The sequence below is a fragment of the Protopterus annectens genome, chromosome 11.part0, assembly GCF_019279795.1.
Source record: "Protopterus annectens isolate FY-2018-M chromosome 11.part0, PAN1.0, whole genome shotgun sequence".
NCBI lineage: Eukaryota > Metazoa > Chordata > Ceratodontiformes > Protopteridae > Protopterus > Protopterus annectens.
The window spans coordinates 697964783-697989793 of record NC_056745.1 but is presented as its reverse complement, the minus strand read 5'-3'; the positions used below and the strand labels follow the sequence as shown (position 1 = coordinate 697989793).

Genomic DNA, 25011 nt, shown 5'->3' with positions numbered 1-25011 from the left:
CTTTGTCTTTGAAGCTGAAGATGGCTTAATATATAGTTGTGTAGGTCTGAAGACACCCTCAGAAGCCGATGCCTGCTCAGCAGCTCTGGACCCATCTGAGGGAATGATTTCGGAGTGTCCAATACCTTGAGTATCCAGAGGCCCAGTCGGCTCCACATGGGAGTTGGAAGCGGCCTGTGCCTCTGAGGTATCGGGCACCAGGGGCTGTGAAAGCGCCTCACTGAGAACCGGCGAATGGCCTAGCAGAGGCCTCGTTGTCGGTTTTGGACGTCGGATGCCTATCCTTTTCCTTGTCCTTGCGTTTTTTATAAACTCCAGTTGTCGGCTGTTCCGACGGCATTATATAATTAAATCTTTGGTCAAAGTAATGAAATGCAAAATTGAACTGACACTTAATAGTGCGTTGGTTAAATCTAGCACAAAACCGACAGCTAGCAACGTTGTGATCAGGGCCTAGGCAAGGAATACAGTAAGAGTGAAAATCCTTATGAGGTATTTGCTTCCCACAAGAAATACAATTATTAACTTTTTCTGACATCGGTCTGGAGCAAGAAAAAAGTTTCCCCAACGGGATACTTAGCTTTAATGAAGACTTCGGTTCTGAAATTCGGATTTGAAAATCTCAGGAGTCGGCCGACCGGCACTTGCGAACTGCTTTTGCTTTGGGCACCGCGTGGCAAGAAAGACTGAAGAAAATGGCGTCGGCTGCATCTTTTATACCCCTGGCGCACTGACGTCAGGGAAGAATCAACAGCAACCAATGCCGGACCTAGACTTTGGAATTCTGGCCGACTGAGGGTAGCCTGCCAGCAGGATAACCCAAGAGTAATGACTGCAACAGTGAAACACGATGAACATCATGCAGACTGCACACGGAAGGTACGCAGCCAAGAATCAAACTGGGGAACCTTTTGCTGTCAGGTGACAACTCTATCTGCTGTGCCACTGTGCCGCCCTATATATATATATATATATATATATATATATATATATATATATATATATATATATATATATATATATATACATACATAGGGTTACTATTAAAAATTCAACGTACCATTGTACGCCTATGAAGTATTCGAACGACATATGTTCGAATACTTCATATGTGTGCAGGCTACAATATCGAACGTTGTATTTGCAAATGTACTGAGCATTCGCAAATATGAACATTCCAAGGGATGTACAGGGATCGTGGTACAGTGCGGTCATGGAAAGACATCCCTTTCCTCACTGTAGCGTGATCTCGGAGTTGGAATATATAGTTGGGGGGGTGTGGGGAGTGCAGCCCCCTGCATAAACGGGATGTTAGGTGTAGGGGTTAGGGAGTTATGGCAAGGGTGGCATTGTTGTTAATTGTCGTAAAATGTCGTATTCGACATTGTTGACATTAACAGCTGCTTTTCGACATTGGGACCATTCATTTATGTGTAATTTTGTCTATATAGTTCAGTATTAAGGTATGTTTTTTTTTTTTTTTTTGTTACTTTCGATATTTCAAAAGTAAACCTATATACATACACACACACACACACACACACACACACACACACACACACACATATACATATGTATATATATGTAAACGTACACACACACACACACACACACACATATATATATATATATATATAGATATATACACACACACACACACACACACATATATATATTGAAACAGCACCACTGTGTGTGTGGTGTGCCACCAGTGGGTTTTAGGTACAACATGCAGTATTACACACCATACAGCTTGCAACTTTAGGCATAAGGTGGCAGTGGCAGGGTACTCAAGTAGCACTGCCTGCGTAAAAGAGTTTAAACAGAACAAGTGCCTCAGTTCCATAAACCTTTAAGCCTCACCATTTTCAGTTTAGTACATTTGATATAGAAAATACTTAATATCAGCCCATTAATGAGATTTCTTTGGCATGAGACAGCTGAAAGAAGAAGTAGATGGCCCCTGTGTTAATGGCTGGAATTTCTGTGGCAGTAAGTTTTACATGATGACTTGAAGTGGCATGATTAAACCACTACAGGCAAAGTATTAATTTTAAAGGACTCTTTTATGATGCCTTCAAGTAACCTCATTACATTCTCTGCAGACAGAACATCCAAAACAAATTAAACACTTTAATATGTTTGTATACCCATTACCAGATTGGCAAGAATCTATATAACTAATACCAAGCGGATTAATATAACTTTACAATAGCTAGACATCCCTGTAATTCATTTTGGAAAGAGAAACATCAGAACAGGTTAGCTAATATGCATATTATAATAAAGTGACTGCCTTAGGATGTACACTCCTAGTCAATCATATCTTCTGAAGTTATTTTCCATTAATCTCTGCAAGCCTTGCTATTTCAAAAGTGTAGAGGCATTAAGATGAGTGACCCCACCCCACAAACACTATTAACAGAAAACAGCCTTTGCAAATACAGTTGAAATGATCTGCAACCTGAGTTTCTTAAGTTATTTTATCCCCTTCAGGTCAGCTGGTATAGTAAAATTATGCCTGCTAACTTACAAATTCAGCATGAGTTTAGTTAAAAAGGTCATCTGTAGAAGGAGAATACTCTAGTAGCCTTAGATGGTATTCTAGTGGCATTAATTGACAGACTATGAAAGACAGGTCTCTAGCTTCCTCCCGAACAGACAGGTGCAGGACCAATGACTAAACCATTTAAATACCAAGGCTTAACAGCCAAGACTGCACATCTTCACTGCTACCTCACATGCAGTCCACTGAGCTAAGGGCTTTAAAATATTTCACTGGGTGTTCCAGCTTACTAAACTATGCTGAAATGGAACTATAAACAGTCATAAATCATGTGTGCTCTTCCTGTGGCTTTTTTACTCAAGTGCAACTGTTGTGCAATCAGCTTTCATTAATGTGATCACAAAACACATTTGCTGAAAGGAAAGAACTTTTATAAGTTCTAAAACTAGTAAAAAAAGCACCTCTGTGGGGGACAAACACCCAGGTACCCTCCAATGCGGAAGGCTGTGCCACCTATACCTTGTTAGTTACAGCTCAAAAACTGCTGCATCTCGGGGAAAAGAAAAATCTCTGAGTTATCACAATCTCAATCTCCATGGTAAAATCTAAGAATAGCACAATAGTAACTGCACATTAGATTTCAATCACTAGAGCTTCTCAGTGATATCTGGCACACTCCTTTTTATCACCTCTCAAAAACTAGAAGGTAAAACATAGTTCTAAACTTTGATATTCTAAATGCACAAAGCAATTACTTTCTCCTTTCAAGGAAAAATTGACTTGTCCGCTTACTTTAAAATCACTTCAACATATTACTTTCAGGTTATCACCTCATTGTCACAAGTATCCTCAGCATACCTCAGTGATGAAAGAATCTGAAGACAACTGGAAGATACAGAGCAATTCTATATTCATTCCTTACTGCACTCGCCAGCAAGTCACTATGTGGACATTCCCTTGGAAGACAGCCAGCAGATAAGTACTTATTGTTAAAATGCATTTATTGCATGGGCTGTGTTCATTGTTACTTTTTCATATACTTTGTCTGTCTATTTATTGGACATTTGACCAAATATACTCTCATAGGGATGGGGCACTATAATTTTACTTCTGATTGTATGAAGAGACTCTGATGCTCTGACTTTATTTTGCCCAACAAAGTATCAGGAAATTAAACAAAATAAAAAAGCTTAAAACTGTTATAAAACACAAAATAAATGATTTAGTGCTTTTTTGTCAGATATATATTTTTAAAATGGTTGTTTTTAGTTAGAAATGGTTTATAAAAGGAATGCACCATTGTTTTGAAACAGTCTGTGTCTGGAAAGATAACTTCCCTCACATTTTCATCACATGAAATGCTCCATGGGTACTTTTTTCCTACATTATTAGCACCTGTACCAAATAACAGCCATCCTCCTACCAGTCCCCAGCATGGAGGTGTGTAGTGACTTAGCACCTGTACCAAATAACAGCCATCCTCCTACCAGTCCCCAGCATGGAGGTGTGTAGTGACTGGAAGAGCCATTATAAAGCGAGTCACAAACATGTCTGCACCCTGACTTGTATTTAACAAGAGGAGCAATGACGGCAGTTCCAATTAAGACCTCAATCCCACCCCTAAGTGTTTGACATGAGTGCCCACATCACTATGGGGTCCTACTATACCATCTTCCTGCATGTCAGTGCTCACACACATGTTAACTAGGACTATATCACCAGCTCAGTAAACAAAGCGTGTGTTCCTGGTTATGGCTATAATTTCATCATCTGAAAACCTTTGCTTGGATGTCATCATGAAAGAGCCAACAGACCACCAATCCCTTCCCCCAAAGTAGAATTCACTGCTGATTTAAAATTGAGCTTAGATGAATATGAACAGTCAGTCATTTGGAAGTATGCAAAGATGTTAACTTACACCAAAATAAAATGCAGCATGAATGGCAACTACATGTAAGTGTGCATCAGAAATGGGGTGACACGAAATTACAAAAAGTATTAAATGGCAAAAGATACTCCTGTAAAATAGTGCATTTGAAAAAGGGATATTGTAAACTTCCTCAGATATTTAGACTTAGACTCAGCACCTCCAAATCTGCAACGACAGCACTCTGGTATTGTCCCAAAGCAGTCTTCGTGTGTGTGTGTGTGTGTGTGTGTGTGTGTGTGTGTGTGTGTGTGTGTGTGTGTTTGTGTGTGTGTGTGTGAAGAGACAGCTGCCCTTAAAGGAAAAGGTTAAGAAAACAATGACAAGAGGGACTGTGGTGTTAAGGGATAGATGATTAAACTTATGAGTCTAGTGGACTTCGCTAGCACTCACAGACTTGTGAACACTAAGCTGATTTCAGCTGAGTTTCCAGACAAAACTTACAAAGTCTATGCCTTCATCCTGATAAGTAATGATTAGTAAGGGACAGAACAAGATCACAGGGATAAGTGGCAGAAATTAGGTTTTGCTCTGAGCTTACTCTACAAGATAGCATGACAAGCTCAGCGACTCAGAAGAATCTGACTGAGAAGCCCTGACAGAAATGGTTTGGGCATCTTACAAGGATTTTCTCCTGGGAGGGTCTCATTGGAAGTTGTTCCAGGCACAAATCACAGGTAGGAGGCTCCACTGCAGACCCAGGAAACACCGGAGGAATTAGCTCAGCTGTCAAGGAAATCTGTGGCACAGGAAAAAGAAATTTGGATTCTGTAACCCCCACAGGAAGGGTTCTTCAAACTTTCACAGTTTTTAGGAAAAGTGTGTTTCGAACTAGTGAATTTGTGTAAGCTAAATAGAACCCTAGAGATAATACAACACTTAAATTCTAACAAAATACATTTTTAGTTGGTTACAAACCTTTGGATGTCTGTAGATAATCAAAACTACCCAAATATGGATAATTGAACAAATTAGGAAATGAATGCAAAGCTGAAATCATTCCTAGCTTAGGAACTAATGGTTGAACAAAATAACATGTTCTGAGAGGGGGCTAGCTTTTTTTACAAGATGTGCATGGCAGTAAAAATACCTGACTATTAACTGTGTACTTTTGCTGGGGATGTTTTCTAAAAAAATGCATATTTGTATCTACACAGAAACATCTATAAAGAGTACTTCATGGATTTTCTGGAACACATTTAACACCTGACTTTTATATTAACACAAAAAACAAACATGATGACTGCGTAGTGGTGAATGAAGAGTGCTGTCCCTATTTAAGGTAGTATTTATGTTTTGTAACCTGCAGACCATGTATTTTCAAAGAAAATGTAATGGAGCACAGCTAGATATGTTTATAAGAAAACAACGCTGCTGCTACTTATAGCATACAAAATTTAACAGTTAAATAAAATTGTTAATTACTGTTATGTTAAGTACTAGTCTGTGGTTACATAAATTGGATTTGGACGTAAAACACAGAATATATTTTAAGCATACTTTATTTGAAAATAATCAGTTTGTATCCATCTTTTCAAAATAAACGATGTGAGAGTGTTCAATCTCGCCGTTTGTTCTTACACCTGGGTTCGGAGCCGATCCTCGGCTCCGTGTCGGCCGCTTGACAAAGCTCTGCATCGAGAAGAAGCTCGAGACCAACCTAACTCCCACAATCCCCCTCTGCCTTTACCTCAGATCTAGTTTGCCGCTGCAACGTTCGCATCATTTTTGATGAGCTCGGACCACCTCAAGCTAAGATTAATTATTTCTTATATTTTTCTTATATTTTTGGATAAAACATTCTCTTAAAGTTGACTGTGTGTGTGTGTGTGTGTGTGTGTGTGAGTAGTGTATCAAGGGTTTCTCGGTTCCGTATATAGTTTTTATATACTTTCTTAGAGTTATTCCCTCGGGGCCTACCCCACCCTTAACTTTTACTGGAGTATTGGATTTGACTTACTTTACAGGATTTGACAAATTTTACTGGATTTGACAAGTTTTACTGAATTGGACAATTGTACTGGCTATTTCACTGTTTACTGGATTTGACTTTGTAACATGGGAAAGGTGGCTGACCCTTGTTCTAAATTCTGCTTTTTTCCTTCTAGTATACCAGTCCTTATCAGTTGAAAACACAGTAACAGTTTTTGGTCATAAACAACACAAACGCCTAAAGCCCTTATCAGTAAAATAACACAGAAAGGATTACACGTCTGCAACTGCAGTAAAAGCATCTGCTGAAGAAATGATGCTACTTGTATTTACTATTTATACCAAATGACTCAAGTTACAACTTATTGCAAGATATGTGTAGGCATCCTAGATACCTCATATATGGTCTCTCATTTTTTAAATTCTCCTGATCTTTTGGGTTTCTAATACCATGACAGGAATGGACCCCATTCCTAAGTCAAAGTACGACTAAAGTTATGAAATTAGTATTGTTTCACTCTTTGATGACAGTCAAAAGTGCTCTTCATAGCACCCGCAATGTGCCCAGTAATGACTCCTTCTGCAATTCATACAGTTACATGTACTGGTAACGTACCCAAGTATGACTGTAGACTCTTTTTTATAAGACCCGTTACTCCTACTACTATTGGAACAATCTGGGTATCTTTCTTCCACATTGCACTAGTTTCTGCTTGCAAATCCTGACATTTTATGACTTTGTGTCACTATACTCAGGACACTGTAGACACTGGGTGTGGCAATTTCAATGATCAATGCTACTTTTGTCTTCTTTTCTTGGACCACTATATCTGGTTTTCTAGCATCAATCTTTTGAACTGTTGGTAATGGATAATCCCATGTGATGCAGACTTTATCATTTACTATGATGCTTTGTGGCTCATGTTTCCAGTGTTTTTCAGCCACTTCAATACCATAATGTTTGCACAATCCCCAGTGCAACAGTCTTGCCACATTATTATGCTTTTCAGTATACAGTCCTTCTGCCATTAGTATGTCACAACCAGCAAGAAGGTGTGCGACTGTTTCCAATCCGGTTTTACAAAACAGACATTTGTCTGTTTCTCTCACATGTTCAATGGCGTTTGTAAACGAGCGTGTACACAGCCCACTATCTTGGGCCATAAATATTAACCTTTCATCATTTGGTTTGAATTTGTCTCCACTTAACTATTCATGCATTCATTCCTGATCAACGTGAGGTTCTTCCAGAAGTTTTCTATACTTGGAACTATATTTATATATTTTCCACATTTCTTGCCTTCTCATCTGGTCCTTCAACTTATATTCTTTCTTTTGTTTTTTGGCACATTCAGTTGCTGCCTGATGTTTATATACTTCTGGTTTGATTTCCATTCCTGCTTGATTCCGATATGCTTCTGCTAGATTAAACAGAGAAGTCATCTTAGATTTATTTTCCTCACGTTTCAAAACTTTCACTACCTTTGGGTCTTGTGAGGTCAGCAGATATGTGCGGAGTCCCACGATTGCAGATCTATACATGTAAGCAATTTCAAGGAGGCCCTTACTCTTTATCTGTACACAAGATGTCAGATAACATAATATAGGACTTGAGCCTAGATTACAATAACGACTCTGACACCTCAGAATGTACAATCCTACCTAGTACATATGTGCATGCACATACTATAACAATGAACTTATTACAGCAGTTACCTAACTTTTTACTAGGATTCCATCATACAAAGCATGATAACCTATAATGTGCTGTATATAATTGAAATGACTCTCTACAACTATTTTCTGATTAACTGCTGAACACTTAATGTAGTATTTCATTGAAAAAATGATTTCTGTATCTTGAGCAGCAATCCAATGTAAACACATGTTATATTATGTAATTATATGAAGACATACATTTTATGTTTGTACATGTATCCTGTATACTGTTACTGTGTATTACTTTTGGTCACGTGGAACTTTTCTCCCTGGCTCCCACTGAAAAATATTTCTCACGCCAGGCTGGACTGTCCTGGTTAATAAATGCAAAAGAAAAAATAAATAAATAAAAATTTCCACCACAGTCCACTTGCTTATGGAAAGGATGGGTGTTATGAATAGCAATAGTAAAGCAAAGCTGATTTTATTAATTTAACTTTTAATTAAAAAAATGTTGGTCATTCGGCAGGTATGAAAATACAACTTTAATATACCCATACAACAGTAAAGATAGGACAAGTTTTTCTTAAGTACACAAGGTAAGCACTTTCTTCTCTGAAACACTATAGAAGCTTCATTGGACAATTAAAACAAATAAGCAATACATATTTAAACAACAATTTTACCCCCAAGAAAAAAATTTGTTATTAGAAAAATCAATATTTCAAGGGGCATTTTTAAACTGCTTTAAAGTTTAAATGCTCAGGCCAACTGAAAAGCTAGAATTCAACAAAACTTACCAAATATTTTCTTTATAATGCAACAGATTTGTTAAATCCCTGTCAAGATTATCCAAAATGCAACGATCAAGTACACAAAACAAAAATATTTTCAAATTACTACACATAACAGTATAGTTTAACAAAGCATTTGTTTTATCTTTCTTAGGAATTTTATAGTTGTGTTTATAAATCCTTTTATTCAGGGATATCACTGTTCTTTTAAAATGCTTGAGAAGAGGTCCAACAGGCTATACACACACAACATTGGTGAAGTAGCTATTAAAATACCCGTGGGCTCCATAACTGGTGTAAGTGGTTTCACAAAAGAAAGAGGGTGGCTTTCCATTTGTTACAGTTACGTGTGCCCTTAGACTGTGCATTAATACCCTCAGCTGGCCTAACATTAGTGCCTGAGCTTTTCAAAAACTTCAATTTAAAATTCTGCTTTCTAATAAACACAGCACAGTTTCCAAAAAAAGAAAAAAAAACATTTTTCTTCTGCTTGCAAAAATCCTCTAATTGTGACGAATACCTTCTTTTATTGTTTTGGAATCTAAACTATAAGTTAAAGCAAAGCTTAAACATCTATCTTCTCTCATATCATTTGCTGAACTTTCAACATAGTATGTCACAATCAAGAAGAGGTTTACAATAAAGGGGAAAGCATCAGGAGCTAATGCTGAAAATGTTAGAAGGTCAGACAGAAATGTGGATCTGGAGTAAATAATTTATTGGTTATGGGTTTGAGAACCCTGGAGACAATGGTGAATCTTTTTTTGCCAGTTTAATAAGGTCTTTATAAGAATGTTTGCAGACTGAGCAGTGTCTTAACAGATGCCAAAGGAGAGACAATGATGTAATCAGCCATTATGTATGGCAGAAATGGCTCAGGTTGAAGTAAACCCATAATGGATTAGAAATTAAGAAGCAGGTAATTGAAATCAGTGGAAGACTAACAGAAACAGATGAAAGCTCAGGCTGAGAAATTCTGGACTGATGTCAGATGCAAAGAAACAATATTCACATCTTACTGTACTGCTGCTGTTAACAGCATTTAGGAGCTACATTGTCAGTCCTATTCCCACCTGCTTATCTGACCTTATATCAGATATTATTTGCCTGAGGTATGGAAGCATAACAGACCCTCCTCTGATTCTGACACATCACATTATACTTTACATGTAAAAATACGCAATTATTGTTATTTTATCCAAGTGTAAATTCCAAAACCAACCAACAAATTTGAGCAGGTGGAGCTCATAAGATTAAGGTCCAAACACAGAATAATGACAGTATGACACACAAGCCTTTATCGTAAACAGTCAAGAATGAACAGTTTCTATTTCTGCAGAAAGTATCGAGCTGTAGAGGTTTACACGTGGCAATGACTTTGAAGAAACCTAAGCATTGCAGTAATAAAACAGTTGCTATTTAAACCAAAGTGGAGGAAATCAGTCTCGGTGATAACTGTAATACAATGCATAATCCAGTAGTTGCACTCCACAATATATTTTCAAACTGTATATTAATTTAGCAGAAGCTGAATTTTGAAATAACCCAGCATGGTTTCCAAGGCTAAGTCCCAATACAAAAAACTTAAGAAACAGAAATATCTGAGATGACAAAATGCCCTGTTTGCTTAGGTACAAAGTCAAAATTGTAAAAGGGTAGGGAGAAAGTACTATGCCTGATAATGACAATATTTTCCAATATGAGTAAATAAACATATCTGAGCTGCTTTAAACTATGTAAAAGGCTCTAGAGAGCTAAGTTCTTACCTTCTGAAAATTCAGTCATTGGCATACATGGTTTTGTTACATTCAATACAGTGGATGAAACCTCCTCAGTACACCTATACCCCCCAACACACACACACACACACACACACACACACACACACACACACACACACACACACACACACACACACACACACACACACACACACAATTTTGTCACACATCTTGGAAAGTGAAGAAACAACAGAGAAGAGCAATTTGTATACATAGCCGGCCTTAGGCATAGACCAACTAGGTGGCTGCCTAGGGCGCCGCTCTAGCAGGGGCGCTTTTCCAGTATTTATTTGGTGTAGGTAGAAGGTGGTGTGGGGGGGTGCCGTGGAGCCCTTTTGCCTAGGGCACCAGTTGACCTAAAGCCGCTCCTGTCTGTATATAATGCATCACTTCAAAGTCCAGACAAGGTTTGTATCTGACAGGGCCTTTTTAAAAGAAAAGTAGTTATTCAGTCTAAACAAAGGATATTTTACAATCAAGAAGCCATTTTAAGGCTTGATATATCCTGACCGATCTAAATAGCCAATTAAAGCCATATTAAAAACAAAAGCATGCAGGGTTGTTGAGCAGGGCTCCACATTCTTTAAAAATCATGAAATTACAAAATTAAGGACTGTAGTAACTGGGATGGATGTTGTAGGTGATATGACTTTGAGATACTTCTAATAGCAGCTCAGTACACTGCAAGCAATATTACAAGTAGTTCAACTTAAAAGAGTAGCTTATACCAGGACTTAAAACTACATTTCTGACCTAGATTTGATTTATTTATTACGGAATTTCTGCCTGTACAGATATGATTCTTTGGCTATACCTAGGTAACTATTTACCTTGTTTTTGTTTTTGTTTTTTGGGGGTGGGGGGGTTGTGATGTGTCTTACAGCTTATACAACCTATCCTCTTCGCTGAATCAACACAGGACAGGTATAACTTAATCCATTGAGGGAAGCTAAACATCACCACTCTAGGAGCAAGTCCAACATGTATAATAATTGATGAGGAATGTGATAACATACATGTCCATCCACCACTGCACACAAACACTGGAAAATGGTGCTGGTTTGTGCTCCTTCACCCTGAGATATGTAATGTGCAACTACCTTCTTCTCTACCAATCTCAAAGCAAAGTGCAGCATTCCACAGTATGAATAGGAATGAGGCATGATTGTGACAAAAGACATAGTGCAGAGGTACAGGGCTCAACTGAAAGCTCAGCTCTGTCCATTACATTTTTTTCAACAACGGGACAGTTCACAGAAAACTTTTACAAAGAAAAAAGTACCTTTGTATTGATGCATGCTTTTCCCTTCTTGTAATCCTTGTGACTAGCATGCTTGTCTAGCTTTGACCAAAGGGCCTTAGCTTTCCAATAATTGAGTTTAGATTTAAGTTTATGATAAAATGCACGATAATCACTAGGTTTCAGCTCAAGGTGATCACATAATTCCTGGAAGGCTTTAAGAGTCCCTCTGCATGTCGTGGCTTGGACAAACTTCTCAAACAAAAGATGGGCTTTGTTAACCTTCTCATTTCCATTCTTCTCCATGGCAAAGGCCACCCACAAAGTTTGACAGCTTTATTCCTGGTCTGGTCAACTACCAGTTTTAACTTCCATCTTTGATCATCATAAAGCTAAAAGAAAAGAAAAAAGAAAGCAGTTCAAACAACCTTCTCAAAAGCAGAATTAAATACACAAAGCTAAAAAGTGGCTTTAGATAAGGATTAGACAAGAAAGCATATAATATTCCATGATCATTTGTGTTATCAATTAAATATTCATAAAGATCTCAGTCAGCAGATCCGATAACATCTTCTACACAAGGATTAGTGGACCATCACGTCAGTAAGATTTAATTTTACTTTGTTGTTTGTTTATTATTTACTGCATTCCATTACATATATGACTATATGTTGCCAGTTTTTTTTTTGTAATATGCCCAGTACACGATAGAGCCTGCTGCCTCACCTACTAGCAGCATATCCACCCATGCTTTTTGCAGAAATAGGAGGCAAAAATCCTTGAACTAGGTAAGAGCCCTACAGTTCATTCATTCATTCCTTCCCATGAATTCCAATCAGTTCATCCACTCCACAGTGAGAATCAGATAGTAAGGAGACATCCCATTTGCAGGTCCTGCAGGGTAGGCTACCCTCTCCCCTGGCAGAATACACTTCCTCTGCTATGTGCTATCCTCTGAAAACAAGTTTGTCTCCTCATGCTTAACTCCTCCTCAGCTTACTTTGCATCTCCACTCAACAGTATAGGCTCTCGAGGCTTGAGCTCCACTGGGTGGAACACCTAATGCTCTCACTAGTTATCACACATGTGATGAGCCAGAGCCACCTACACCCCCCTCAAATGGCAGACCTGGTAATGGACGCCCACTGCCATCCTCCCCCTCCCAAGCCCTACAGGTGCCCAAGCTGAACTCAGGTTAGCAACTTCTATATGGATCTCATGGCCAGTTCAATAAGGTTCAGAGAACAGTACTGTGTAGAGGAATGGAAACGCATAGGCTAGAAATCAGGAGCCCCCACCATGAAATCATGGAACAGATCATTTGAAAAAACTATAGACTTTCAGTTGTGTATGTGGTGCTGTTATTTATCTCCCTTTCACTGCTACTGGCATTTTTTCCTTACAAAAGCCTGGTGTTATGCTACTTTCTGGTACACGGCCCCACAGTTGTTTATAAACTGTGGGGCCAAGGCACCCCCTCCACCGACCTCTCCAATTACCGCCCCACTGCTATCCACTCCCCTCTCTCCAAGATACTTGAAAAATGTATCAACACCCAGGTCTCCAACTACCTCCTAGCTAATAATCTCCTCTCCAAAACCAAACATGGTTTCAGGCCATATCACAGCATTACCTCCACTCTGCTCTCCTTCACCAACACTATACTTCATCACAAAAACAATGGCCTCTTCTCTACTGCCGTAGTTCTAGATCTCTCAAAGGCATTTGACATGGTATCTCATGAGCTACTACTCTCTACTCTTCCCCAACCTCTCCTTCTCACAATCAGCCTGCAACTGGTTCCACAGCTATCTACACGGATGCCAGCAATCAGTAATCTGGGACGATAACCTATCACCTCACCTCCCAGTTACTCTCTGAGTTCCCCAAGGGTCTATCCTTGGCTCTCTGCTATTCTCACTTTTCACTACCAACCTACATACTACCACCACACAAGCATCTCTTACACAGTATGCAGATGACTCTACTCTTATCTGCTCTGCCCCAACTCTCCCAGAACTACAACAAATCACACAGGAATCATTCTCTTCTGTAGAAAGCTGGCTATCCAATGCTCAGCTCCTACTCAACTCAAGTAAGACAAAACTTCTCCTGTTCCAGCCTTCTAAAGCCACCCAAAACACCCCTCACTTCAACATTCTTGCCAAAGACAATACCATCATCTCTCCATCAGAACACACAAAATTACTTGGTGTAGAAATATACAACAAATATAGATTTGACACCCACATATCTCTCACAATAAAAAAAAGTTCACAAGAAACTTGGTGCATTATATCGAAGCCACCAATTCCTAACCAAGGCGGCTAGAATCTCCATAGCCAATTCCCAGCTAATCTCCACCCTACTCTATGCAGCCCCCATACTTACCAACCTTAAACAGACAGACCTACACAAGCTGGATGCTTGTTACAACAAAATTGCTAAATTTGCCACTGGAACCTCTTACCACAGCCATCATTGTATCTCTCTTAAAGAACTAAACTGTCTAGAACTCCCACAACTCCTTCATTTTAATCAGCTCACCCTTGCTCATAAACGTATTAACCACCCCCTTAACATCCCTTCCCTTCAAATCCTTCTCCAACCCTATCACTCCACTAGGCCCCTAAGATCAAGCAACAAAAATCAACTCACTGTTATCAAACCCAAAAATTCAGCAGACGAAGCCATATTTTCATGTACCATATCTAAACTTTGGAACAATCTTCCACCCTCTATAACTACTCTACCTTCCAGCAACCTTTTCAAGACTGCGCTCAAATTCCACTTAAATTTGCACTGGATTTGTCCTTGTTCTAATCCAGACTAGCACCCCCTCCCTTACCCCACCCATCTAGACTCTTAACCCAACTATACTACCGCCACTACTAACCACAGTCAGAAATAGCTAGTTGTCTTTACATACTTTAACATCTTGTCTGACAACTTTGTTACTAATATTATAAACGACAAGAAACTATATTAACTTGCAACATTTTCTGTATATACTGTTGATAATCAATATCTTGTTATTGTATTACAGCCAACAACCTGTAATGTTGTTTACTATTGCTGCAACTTTCTATCTCTATTTATCATGCACATGATGTGGAGCTTTTCTCCCCGGGCATGCGCTGAAAAAGGACCTGCGTCCAGTCAGAATTTTCCGATAAACAAATGTAAATAAATAAATAAATTAAAGCCTTGTATCTTACGTAAATATATATTTCATGGGGGGTCCCAACCGCTCAGCAAGCTTTACCAAATGCAACAAATTACACACAAAGCACACACAGCACACCAAATACTTAAGAGCCATGTGGGCAGCTCTGTGTTATGCAAAATAAGTCTATACCTATACCTATAAAACATACATAAACTACATATTTATTTGTTTTGTAAATTCTGGTTGAGAATTAGTTTAAAAAAGCAATCTGGCAGTTGACCACCCACATGAGGTACAGAGTGGACTCTACACTCTGGGACAGGATATGAAGAAATTTCTATGAATTATTGTCTGAATTTTAAGAGAACAGAATTAAACAAAAATATTGATCAATATTGTAGCAGCTAAACACAAGTACATACACTTATGTATACATGCCCAAAAAGGGCACATTTTTGGCTGTAAAGACTGCTACAGCTAACACAAGGATACAGCACCATTTGATTCCCAAAACTGTTATTTCCTAATGAAAGGTTCGAACACAAGTCTGATTTCTTCACAGTGTGACTCCAAAGCTGTAGATGTAGAGGGACTGGTATATACTGTGTGTGCATATAATGGATATTATTCGGTAAACACAGTGGCTGAGTAGCCCATGGCATAACTTAGAAATGAAAGTTCTATGTATAATAGGTTCATAGGTAGGTACTAGGCTATCGGCCCTGGGGCCTATACAAGCCCAGCCAAAAAGGTACCCTGGCTTTTGCCACCCAAGAAAATTATTTTCCTGTGCCACTGTCAAGCAGAGCCACAGATGTGATCCCCGGGGTGAATTTCCTATTTCCCATCCAATCATCAAGATTTTTCTTGAAGTGTGCTAATGAGGAGCGTTGTTTGATATAGATAGGTAGTTTACTCCAGAGTATGGGAAGTCTCTGGGACAGGAATCTATCCCTCTGACATGTTCTGTTTATTGTGGTGACAAGGTTTAGGTCCCTAGAGCATGTAGCTCGGAGGGATTGGGATTTCTTTGAGTGGAGCATGTCCAACAGCTCTGGGCTTGACATAGCTTTGTATGTTAGGCAGAGATCACCTCTGAGTAGGCGATATGCGATGGAGTAAAGCTGTAAAGATGACTTGTGAGGTACATACCAAAAGGGGCGTTATACTCTATAATGGGTGTAATGAGTGATGAGTAGGGGGGAACAATGACCTCTTTTTTTCTGGATGAGAAACCTTTTATGATGAGGTGTGCCACGTAGAAGGATTTCCTGACTACTGTGGCAATGTGATTATCAAAGGAGAGACTACTGTCCACCTGTATCCCAAGGTCTCTTATCACACTTTCAGTGTTAAGTATACTACCGCCTATGTTGTAGTTCATGGGTACAGAGTTTTTACCAAAGGGGATGACAATGCACTTTTTGGCATTGAGCTTGAGGCCCATATTTTGCAACCAGTTTTTACTGATGTTATATGTTTTAATGCATTTTTAATGGATATGATATATGTTTTGAAAAGGCAATGGCAGCCCTGGAAAACCCTGCTCTTTATGTTGTACTAGAATTTCTCTTCTCACTATGGTTTCCATATCAGCAGGCAGTGAAAATGTGTTCGCACTACCCACCGCTGTACATTCAGCTAGTATACCAGTTTTTTGTCATATACCACAGATGTAGAAAAAGTAAGGGATGCTATTCGAAGAAATTGGCACATTCTCCACACTGATAAGTTGTGTGGGATGGTGGGTAATAAAGCTAGATTTATTTACAAAAATAAAAGAAACTTAAAACAGCAGTTATGTTACTCCAGATTGCATAACATTTCTGATACAATTATACTGGGTACCCATAAATGTCAGAACTGTATTTATTGTTCCTTCATAGATGAATCTTGATTCTGTAAATATCCAGAAAGGGTATCTGTGGCAACTAAGAGTGGCAGCTGACTGTAACACAAAATGTAGTATATGTGGCTCATTGTCAACTTTGTTTTAAATTAGTGAAACTTGCAGTAGTGCATTTTAATATTCTGTTAAGTACAAACCGCAGTTTTAAAAGTACTGTATTTTCATTTTTTCTGTTTCCTAATTGTGTGTTTCTGAACCACAGTTTTAAAAATACTGTATTTTCATTTTTTCTGTTTCCTAATTGTCTGTTTCTGAACAGTGTGCTCTGTGTCCCTCTGCAGTTAGTTCGCAACCCTCTCTCCCTGGTCTTGTGTTGGTATTAGTGTTGCTGGCTTTGGAATTGCCTCCCCCTCCTGTAAGTCTGTATTAGAACACTCTTCCTGGGTCCATCTCATTTGCTCACTTAGCCTAGTACAGTGAGATCATATTCTGAGTCTAGTGTTAACTTTACTTTATACAGAGAGTACATTTGAGAAGGCCCAAGAAAATTGCACTTTATTCATTTGCTTTTACTGTATTTATCTTTCCTCCTACTTTATTTTGCTTTTCTTAAAAGTACTCAATTTTATTTACTATGCTGCATTTATTACTGCTTGGTAGTAGCCTGATTAAAATGTAACTGTTATTCTAAGTCTTTTGGTTTAAGCACTTGGGTTTAATACAGGCTGTTTTACATTAAGAAGGTTTGTGGTCTGCACTGTTGTGGCAGAACACATAGCTTACATCCTTCTAAGCTGGGAATTGCTGATTGAAGGCCCAGTGTCTGCTATTCTAAAAGTGTATTAGATCTGGCTTAAGCACTTGGGCTTCAGGCCAGTTTATCTATATTAAGAAGGTTTGTGGTCTGCACTCTTGTGGGAGGAGAGGCTGGATTCTGCCCTTCTGAGCTGGGAATATCTGGTCACAGGCTTATTCTGCCTGTTTATTTGAACTGTTTCTTTCTGAAATTGGTGCAGCTTGTTGCTGTAGCATAGACCAGATTTAGGCCTGCTGAATCTAGCTTTGTTTGTATAACTTGAGCACCTGATCCAGGCCATCTTTTTTGCAGAAGGTTCCCCTGCACCCTAGTAAGCAGAGGTGTGCAGTTAGAACTTGTCTGATTGAAGACTGCTGGAACAGGGCTCAGTTTTGAGCTTTTTTTTTCTGGTTAATTGTGTAACTTGTTAAAATCAGTTTGTTCGTTTTCTATTGTTTTTTATATATATATATATATATATATATATAAATTGTACTTTATTCATCTGCTTTTACTGCATTTGTGTTTCTTCCCACTTTATTACTAGGGGCATTGACTACAACTCTGATCTGTGATATATAACACTAAGTATCCTTTCCTGTGCATTTAAAGTATTTTTTGAGTGTATCTACTTTATTTTCTAAAAAAAAAAAAATATATATATACATATATATATATATATATATATATATATATATATATGTATATATGTGTGCATGTGTGTGTGTGTGCTTGTTTCCCGCCTTTCTAAGCTAGTATAGTCCTGTTTTCAGGTTAGTGCTGAATTCAGGGCTGTGTCAGAAATCTCTGTGTTTGCCCATACCTTACTTGGATAGAAGGAAGTTCTCAGTTCACCTGTGAGAGAGAGGAGCTTTGAGCAGCCTGTCTGTCCCTGGAGGAGTGGTTTCAGCCCCAAAATTAGTAGTTTATTGGCCATTTTGAGCTAATTTCTCTCTCTTTCATTTCCCTGCTATAAATACTGTAATTGCCCAGTTTTGCGTTAGCTAGGGTAAAACTATTCCCGGCTCCACAAAGTCTCCTCTTCAATTTTCCCCTTGGAACTAGACAAACTTTCAACTTAAGCACTCAAGCCACTCATTTCTCAGCCTGGCACTTACTCAAAACTTATAGTAAGCACTTATAAACCCTAGCATTAGACCCTCCTGTACTGTACAAAAGGACAAGGCTCTCTATTCGACCTTACCAGCTATCCAGTAAAACAGTTCACTGTACCTATCCATGCATGTCCAAAGGGCAGTTTCAGGTGTACTCTCCAGTCCAACTGGTGAATCTGGGCATTTTGAGGCAATGTTACAACTGCCTCATGTACACAGACGAACCCCTCCTCCTACCACCAAACACTAATACATGCGAGAGATGCAATTATACAGCCAAACTGGAGGCTAAGCTCTCTCAACCCAAGACTGGATCAGACAGTCAAGAGGAGAAGGGAAATACTTGCATCACACCACCAGTCTCACATAAACCGATTAAAGCAGCACTGGAATCGGAGCCGAAAAACTCTTCAGCAAATTCAGACCGACGTCTAAGCGTCCGCCGGTTAAAAGAAGCGCAGGCTAGACAAGCTACTACGTCGTGGTCTGGGCCTAAACAGGGTAAGCAGTAAGAGTGGAAATCTTTATGAGGTATTTGTTTCCCACAAGTTAAACAGTTATTCACTTTTTCTGACATCGGCTGAGGCAAGAAAGAGTCCCCAACGGGGTACTTAGCTTTTTAGAAGTCTTCGAAGTAGTATTCGGTAGTAGTAATCTCTGGTTCTGACCGACCGGCACTTGCGAACAGCTTCTGTTTCGGGCGCCACGCGGCAAGAAAGACTGAGGAAAATGGCGTCGGCTGATGCCTTTATACCCGAAAAACTGCAGCTATGACGTCGGGTGAAGTGCGACACCAGCCGAGGTCAGACCCAGACTTTGGAATCCGGCCGACCGAAGGGCTGCCTGACGACAGGACAACCCATTTGTAAGGACTGCAGATGCATCCTTGAAGGACATCATACTTGGTGGCTCTAAATAAAAATCTGCAAAACCAACAGAGACCTCCAAAGCAAACATCCAAGCAACCTCCACCACCCAACACAAACCATGAAACACATACTTCACAAAACCAGTGTGCCATGCAATCACAGCCCTTAAGGCAAAATAACATACCCAACATACTAGTAATAGGTGACTCTATAGTCAGGCACACTGACGTCCCACTCACTAGGCTGAATAAGGAGAAGGTTACTGTTAGCTGCCTGTCAGGAGCCATGATCCGCCACATAACACAAGCACTCAGGTCACTACAGAACAAGAACAAATATGACTCTGTCATTGTCCATGTTGGTGTGAATGACCTAAGCCGTACTTGGACTACATGAAAAAAGACATGGAAGAGCTCTCTGATCATGTAGCCCAGGCCGGTATGACCCTGACCCTGAGTAGCATCCTGCCCTCACCAAGAATGATACCACGGTATAAAGAAAAAATTCTCAATTTCAACAATTGGCTAAGTTTCTGGTGTCATTCAAAGGGGATCCAGTGTCTGTCCGCCTGGGATAACATGCTCGACAAGCCATGCTAGAGATGGCTTGCACCTCTCACCCTTAGGCTTTCGAATATTGGCCAAGGCTCTTGCCACCCCCATAGTGCCTTTTTTAGGCAAGGCTCAAAAGACAAACCCACCACCGTAAATAGCATAAGTAACAAAAAACTGAGAGTAATACTACTCAATGCCAGAAGTCTGAACCTCAAAATGCATGCACTCGAGGCACTCCTCAGTATGGAGAAAATCGATATATGTGCAGTAACAGAAACCTGGTTTAAGGCTCCAGAGAGCAACCCAGCACTATCAGGCTACAACTCATACCATACATTTCGCCCACAGAACCCACACCGAAATACAAAAGGCGGGGGTTCGTATCCATATTCATCAAGGATACCCACACCTCCAGGTTAGTGGCACAGCACGATGCTTCAGAGATCATCCACGTGCAACTAACAATGGGCAAAACTGCAATTCAAATTATAGCTTGCTACAGATCACCCACCATGTCCCAGGACCCCCCATTCCGCATTTCTGGAAACACTGGGAAACATAAAGGTCCTACCGAACACCCTAATATTGGGTGATTTTAATTACCTAAACATTAACTGGGAGAACTACTCAAGTACTAACTCCCTTGCCCAACATTTCCTAGAATTTATAAACTCAAATGCCCTGATTCAACTGGTCAACACTCCCACCAGAGGTGACAACATATTGGACCTGGTCATCACCAACATGGGCGACCGGTGTTCCACACCGGAGGTCAACCCCTCGCTGGTTAGATCTGACTATAAACAAATCACTTTGGATATCCACATTCCACCCCCACCCCTGGACAAGAAACCCACCATGAAAAACTTTTCAAAAGCAAACTTCGCATTACTTAAGACCAAGGTTGAAAGTTTAAAAGCCCCCATGCTGAAGGATAATGCTGTCCAAGCTGCAAAATCCTCTACTAATGCATTCTACGGGCACCTACAAGAATGCATGGATCATGCCATCCCAAGCAAAACCAAGACTCACTCCTCCAAGAAAAGGAAACCAGTCTGATGGACTCCTGCCATAAACAAGCTATACAATAGAAGGAGGAAACTAGTACAGTAAAGAGTAAAATCCCAAGAAGGGAAGACATCCCTGATCAGTTTCAGCAAGAAAAGTACAGTTTTGTACCTACCATAAATGTAGATGTTCGAGGATTCCATTGCTGCAGTCCTGACTATTGGGTATAGTCCGCGTCCAGTCGGCCCGAATACCAGAGTATAAGGCTGACGTCGGTCAGGGCGCATTAGACTGGCGCCAGTACGTCAGGGTACTAATGCGCATGACCGACGTCATATCCTCAGTCTTTCTTGCCCCAGATGTCAGAAGACCCTAAAAGACAAGTCCCAAAAACCTGCACCAAAAACATGTACAATATATACAACAATATATACAAAAATATAAGCATGTAAACTCACCTACACAACCACCCCTAAATACAGGGGGAAGGAGGGAGGGTAAATTGGACTGCAGCAATGGAATCCTCGAACATCTACATTTATGGTAGGTACAAAACTGTACTATGTTCTTCGTCTTCCATTGCTGCAGTCCTGACTATTGGGTAGAATCCCAAAGCAGAGGTAAGGGAGGCTGGCAAATTATAAAGTAGTAGGAGCTGACAACATGCCTTGTAAAACAGCTGTGGCAAAACCAGCCCTAGACTTAGAGTAGATAGGAAGGTGATAATGCCTAGAGAAAGTATGCACTGAACTCCAAGTAGCTGCTTCCAGAATATCCTTAGTTGCCACCCCTTAGAAATGCTGTTGAAGTGGCAGTAGCCCTAGTGGAATGAGGCCTAATCCCAGCTGGAATCTCCTTGCCATGATGGGAATAACAAAATGCAATGCAAAAGCCAATCCACCTAGAAATAGTTTGTTTTGACACAGGCTTGCCCTGAGAACTCAAAGCAAAAGAAACAAACAACTGCTGAGACTGCCTAAAATCCTTAGTCCTGCTTAAATAATAACGCAATTGCCTGTGTACATCTAAAGTGTGCAAAATCTTTTCCCCTTTATTTTGAGGATCTGCAAAAAGTAGGCAAATGAATAGTTTGGTTTAAAGCCACACTAGAAACCACCTTAGGCATAAAAGAAGGATTAGTACGTAATGATACCCTATCCTTATGGAAAATCAAAAAGGGCTCTACTGCCATAAGGGCCTGCAACTCAGACACCCTTCTTGCAGAAGTAATAGCCAACAGAAAGCAGTCTTCCATGACAAATATTTCAATTCAGCAGTAGCTGCAGGCTCAAAAGGTTGTAGAGTAAGTTTTTCCAACACAAAATTGAGATCCCAAGCAGGAGTAGGAGCTCTACGGGGGTCTTATATTCTTGCCCTCTAAGAAACTGCTTGAACAAAGGATCGAAACAAAGGTGGGTCACAATCATAGTGAGCTGAAATTGCTGCAGCATGAATCTTTATGGAAGAGAAGGACAAACCTTTGTCCAATAATTCAGTAAGATATTGAAGAGCCACACTCAAATTAGGCTCAGAAATCTCCAAATTCTTTGCTGTACTCCAAAATAAAAATCTCTTCCATTTTCTGCATACACTTTCCTTGTACTAGGTCTTCTAGCTTCCATAATCACATTTAAAACTTGTTGAGGAAGTTGAGACCTGCTGTGCTTCAACACAGAATATGCCAAGCTGTTAGATGAAGAGAGTGTAGCTTGACAATGAGCAGATGACCGTCCTTCTGAGATAACAGATGAGGAATCAGAGGTAAAGGCCATGGAGGCTTCTTTACCAGACTCCGTAGTAGAGGGTACCAGTGTTGTCGAGGCCAATCTGGAGCTATCAAAATCATCCTTGGCCTGTCTTGTCTGACCTTTCATCCCCCGGGGGGGGGGGGTCCCGGACTTTGTTTTGCAGAAGGATTTCCTGACTACTGCAATGTGATTATCAAAGGAGAGACTACTGTCCACCTGTATCCCAAGGTCTCTTATCACACTTTCAGTGTTAAGTATACTACCGCCTATGTTGTAGTTCATGGGTACAGAGTTTTTCCAAAGGGATGACAATGCACTTTTTGGCATTGAGCTTGAGGCCCATATTTTGCAAACCAGTTTTTACTGATGTTATATGTTTTAATGCATTTTTAATGATATGATATATGTTTTGAAAAGGCAATGGCAGCCCTGGAAAACCCTGCTCTTTATGTTGTACTAGAATTTCTTCTCACTATGGTTTCCATATCAGCAGGCAGTGAAAATGTGTTCCGTGACTACCCACCGCTGTACATTCTAGCTAGTATACCAGTTTTTGTCATATACCACAGATGTAGAAAAAGTAAGGATGCTATTCAAGAAATTACACATTCTCCACACTGATAAGTTGTGATGGTGGGTAATAAAGCTAGATTTATTTACAAAAATAAAAGAAACTTTAAAACAGCAGTTATGTTACTCCAGATTGCATAACATTTCTGATACAATTATACTGGGTACCCATAAATGTCAGAACTGTATTTATTGTTCCTTCATAGATGAATCTTGATTCTGTAAATATCCAGAAAGGGTATCTGTGGCAACCAAGAGTGGCAGCTGACTGTAACACAAAATTAGTATATGTGGCTCATTGTCAACTTTGTTTTAAATTAGTGAAACTTGCAGTAGTGCATTTTAATATTCTGTTAAGTACAAACCGCAGTTTTAAAAGTACTGTATTTTCATTTTTTCTGTTTCCTAATTGTGTGTTTCTGAACCACAGTTTTAAAAATACTGTATTTTCATTTTTTTCTGTTTCCTAATTGTTTGTTTCTGAACAGTGTGCTCTGTGTCCTCTCTGCAGTTAGTTCGCAACCCTCTCTCTCCTGGTCTTGTGTTGGTATTAGTGTTGCTGGCTTTGGAATTGCCTCCCCCTCCTGTAAGTCTGTATTAGAACACTCTTCCTGGGTCCATCTCATTTGCTCACTTAGCCTAGTACAGTGAGATCATATTCTGAGTCTAGTGTTAACTTTACTTTATACAGAGAGTACATTTGAGAAGGCCCAAGAAAATTGCACTTTATTCATTTGCTTTACTGTATTTATCTTTCCTCCTACTTTATTTTGCTTTTCTTAAAAGTACCAATTTTATTTACTATGCTGCATTTATTACTGCTTGGTAGTAGCCTGATTAAAATGTAACTGTTATTCTAAGTCTTTTGGTTTAAGCAATTGGCTTAATACAGGCTGTTTTACATTAAGAAGGTTTGTGGTCTGCACTGTTGTGGCAGAACACATAGCTTACATCCTTCTAAGCTGGGAATTGCTGATTGAAGGCCCAGTGTCTGCTATTCTAAAAGTGTATTAGTTCTGGCTTAAGCACTTGGGCTTCAGGCCAGTTTATCTATATTAAGAAGGTTTGTGGTCTGCACTCTTGTGGGAGGAGAGGCTGGATTCTGCCCTTCTGAGCTGGGAATATCTGGTCACAGGCTTATTCTGCCTGTTTATTTGAACTGTTTCTTTCTGAAATTGGTGCAGCTTGTTGCTGTAGCATAGACCAGATTTAGGCCTGCTGAATCTAGCTTTGTTTGTATAACTTGAGCACCTGATCCAGGCCATCTTTTTTGGAGAAGGTTCCCCTGCACCCTAGTAAGCAGAGGTGTGCAGTTAGAACTTGTCTGATTGAAGACTGCTGGAACAGGGCTCAGTTTTGAGCTTTTTTTTTCTGGTTAATTGTGTAACTTGTTAAAATCAGTTTGTTCGTTTTCTATTGTTTTATATATATATATATATATATATATATATATATATATATATATATATATATAAATTGTACTTTATTCATCTG

The 25011-nt window shown here is 39.6% G+C and overlaps 1 protein-coding gene across 1 annotated transcript in view; it reads right to left on the bottom strand.

The window, feature by feature from the left end:
• Positions 1 to 25011, bottom strand: part of LOC122814984 (F-actin-monooxygenase MICAL3-like) — a 489064-nt gene that overhangs the window by 307019 nt on the left and 157034 nt on the right. Inside the window, exon 3 of the mRNA XM_044087239.1 lies at positions 11882 to 12231. Within this exon, the coding sequence (XP_043943174.1) occupies positions 11882 to 12145 (264 nt within the window). The 5' untranslated portion in view covers positions 12146 to 12231. The remainder of the gene's footprint in view (positions 1 to 11881; positions 12232 to 25011) is intronic.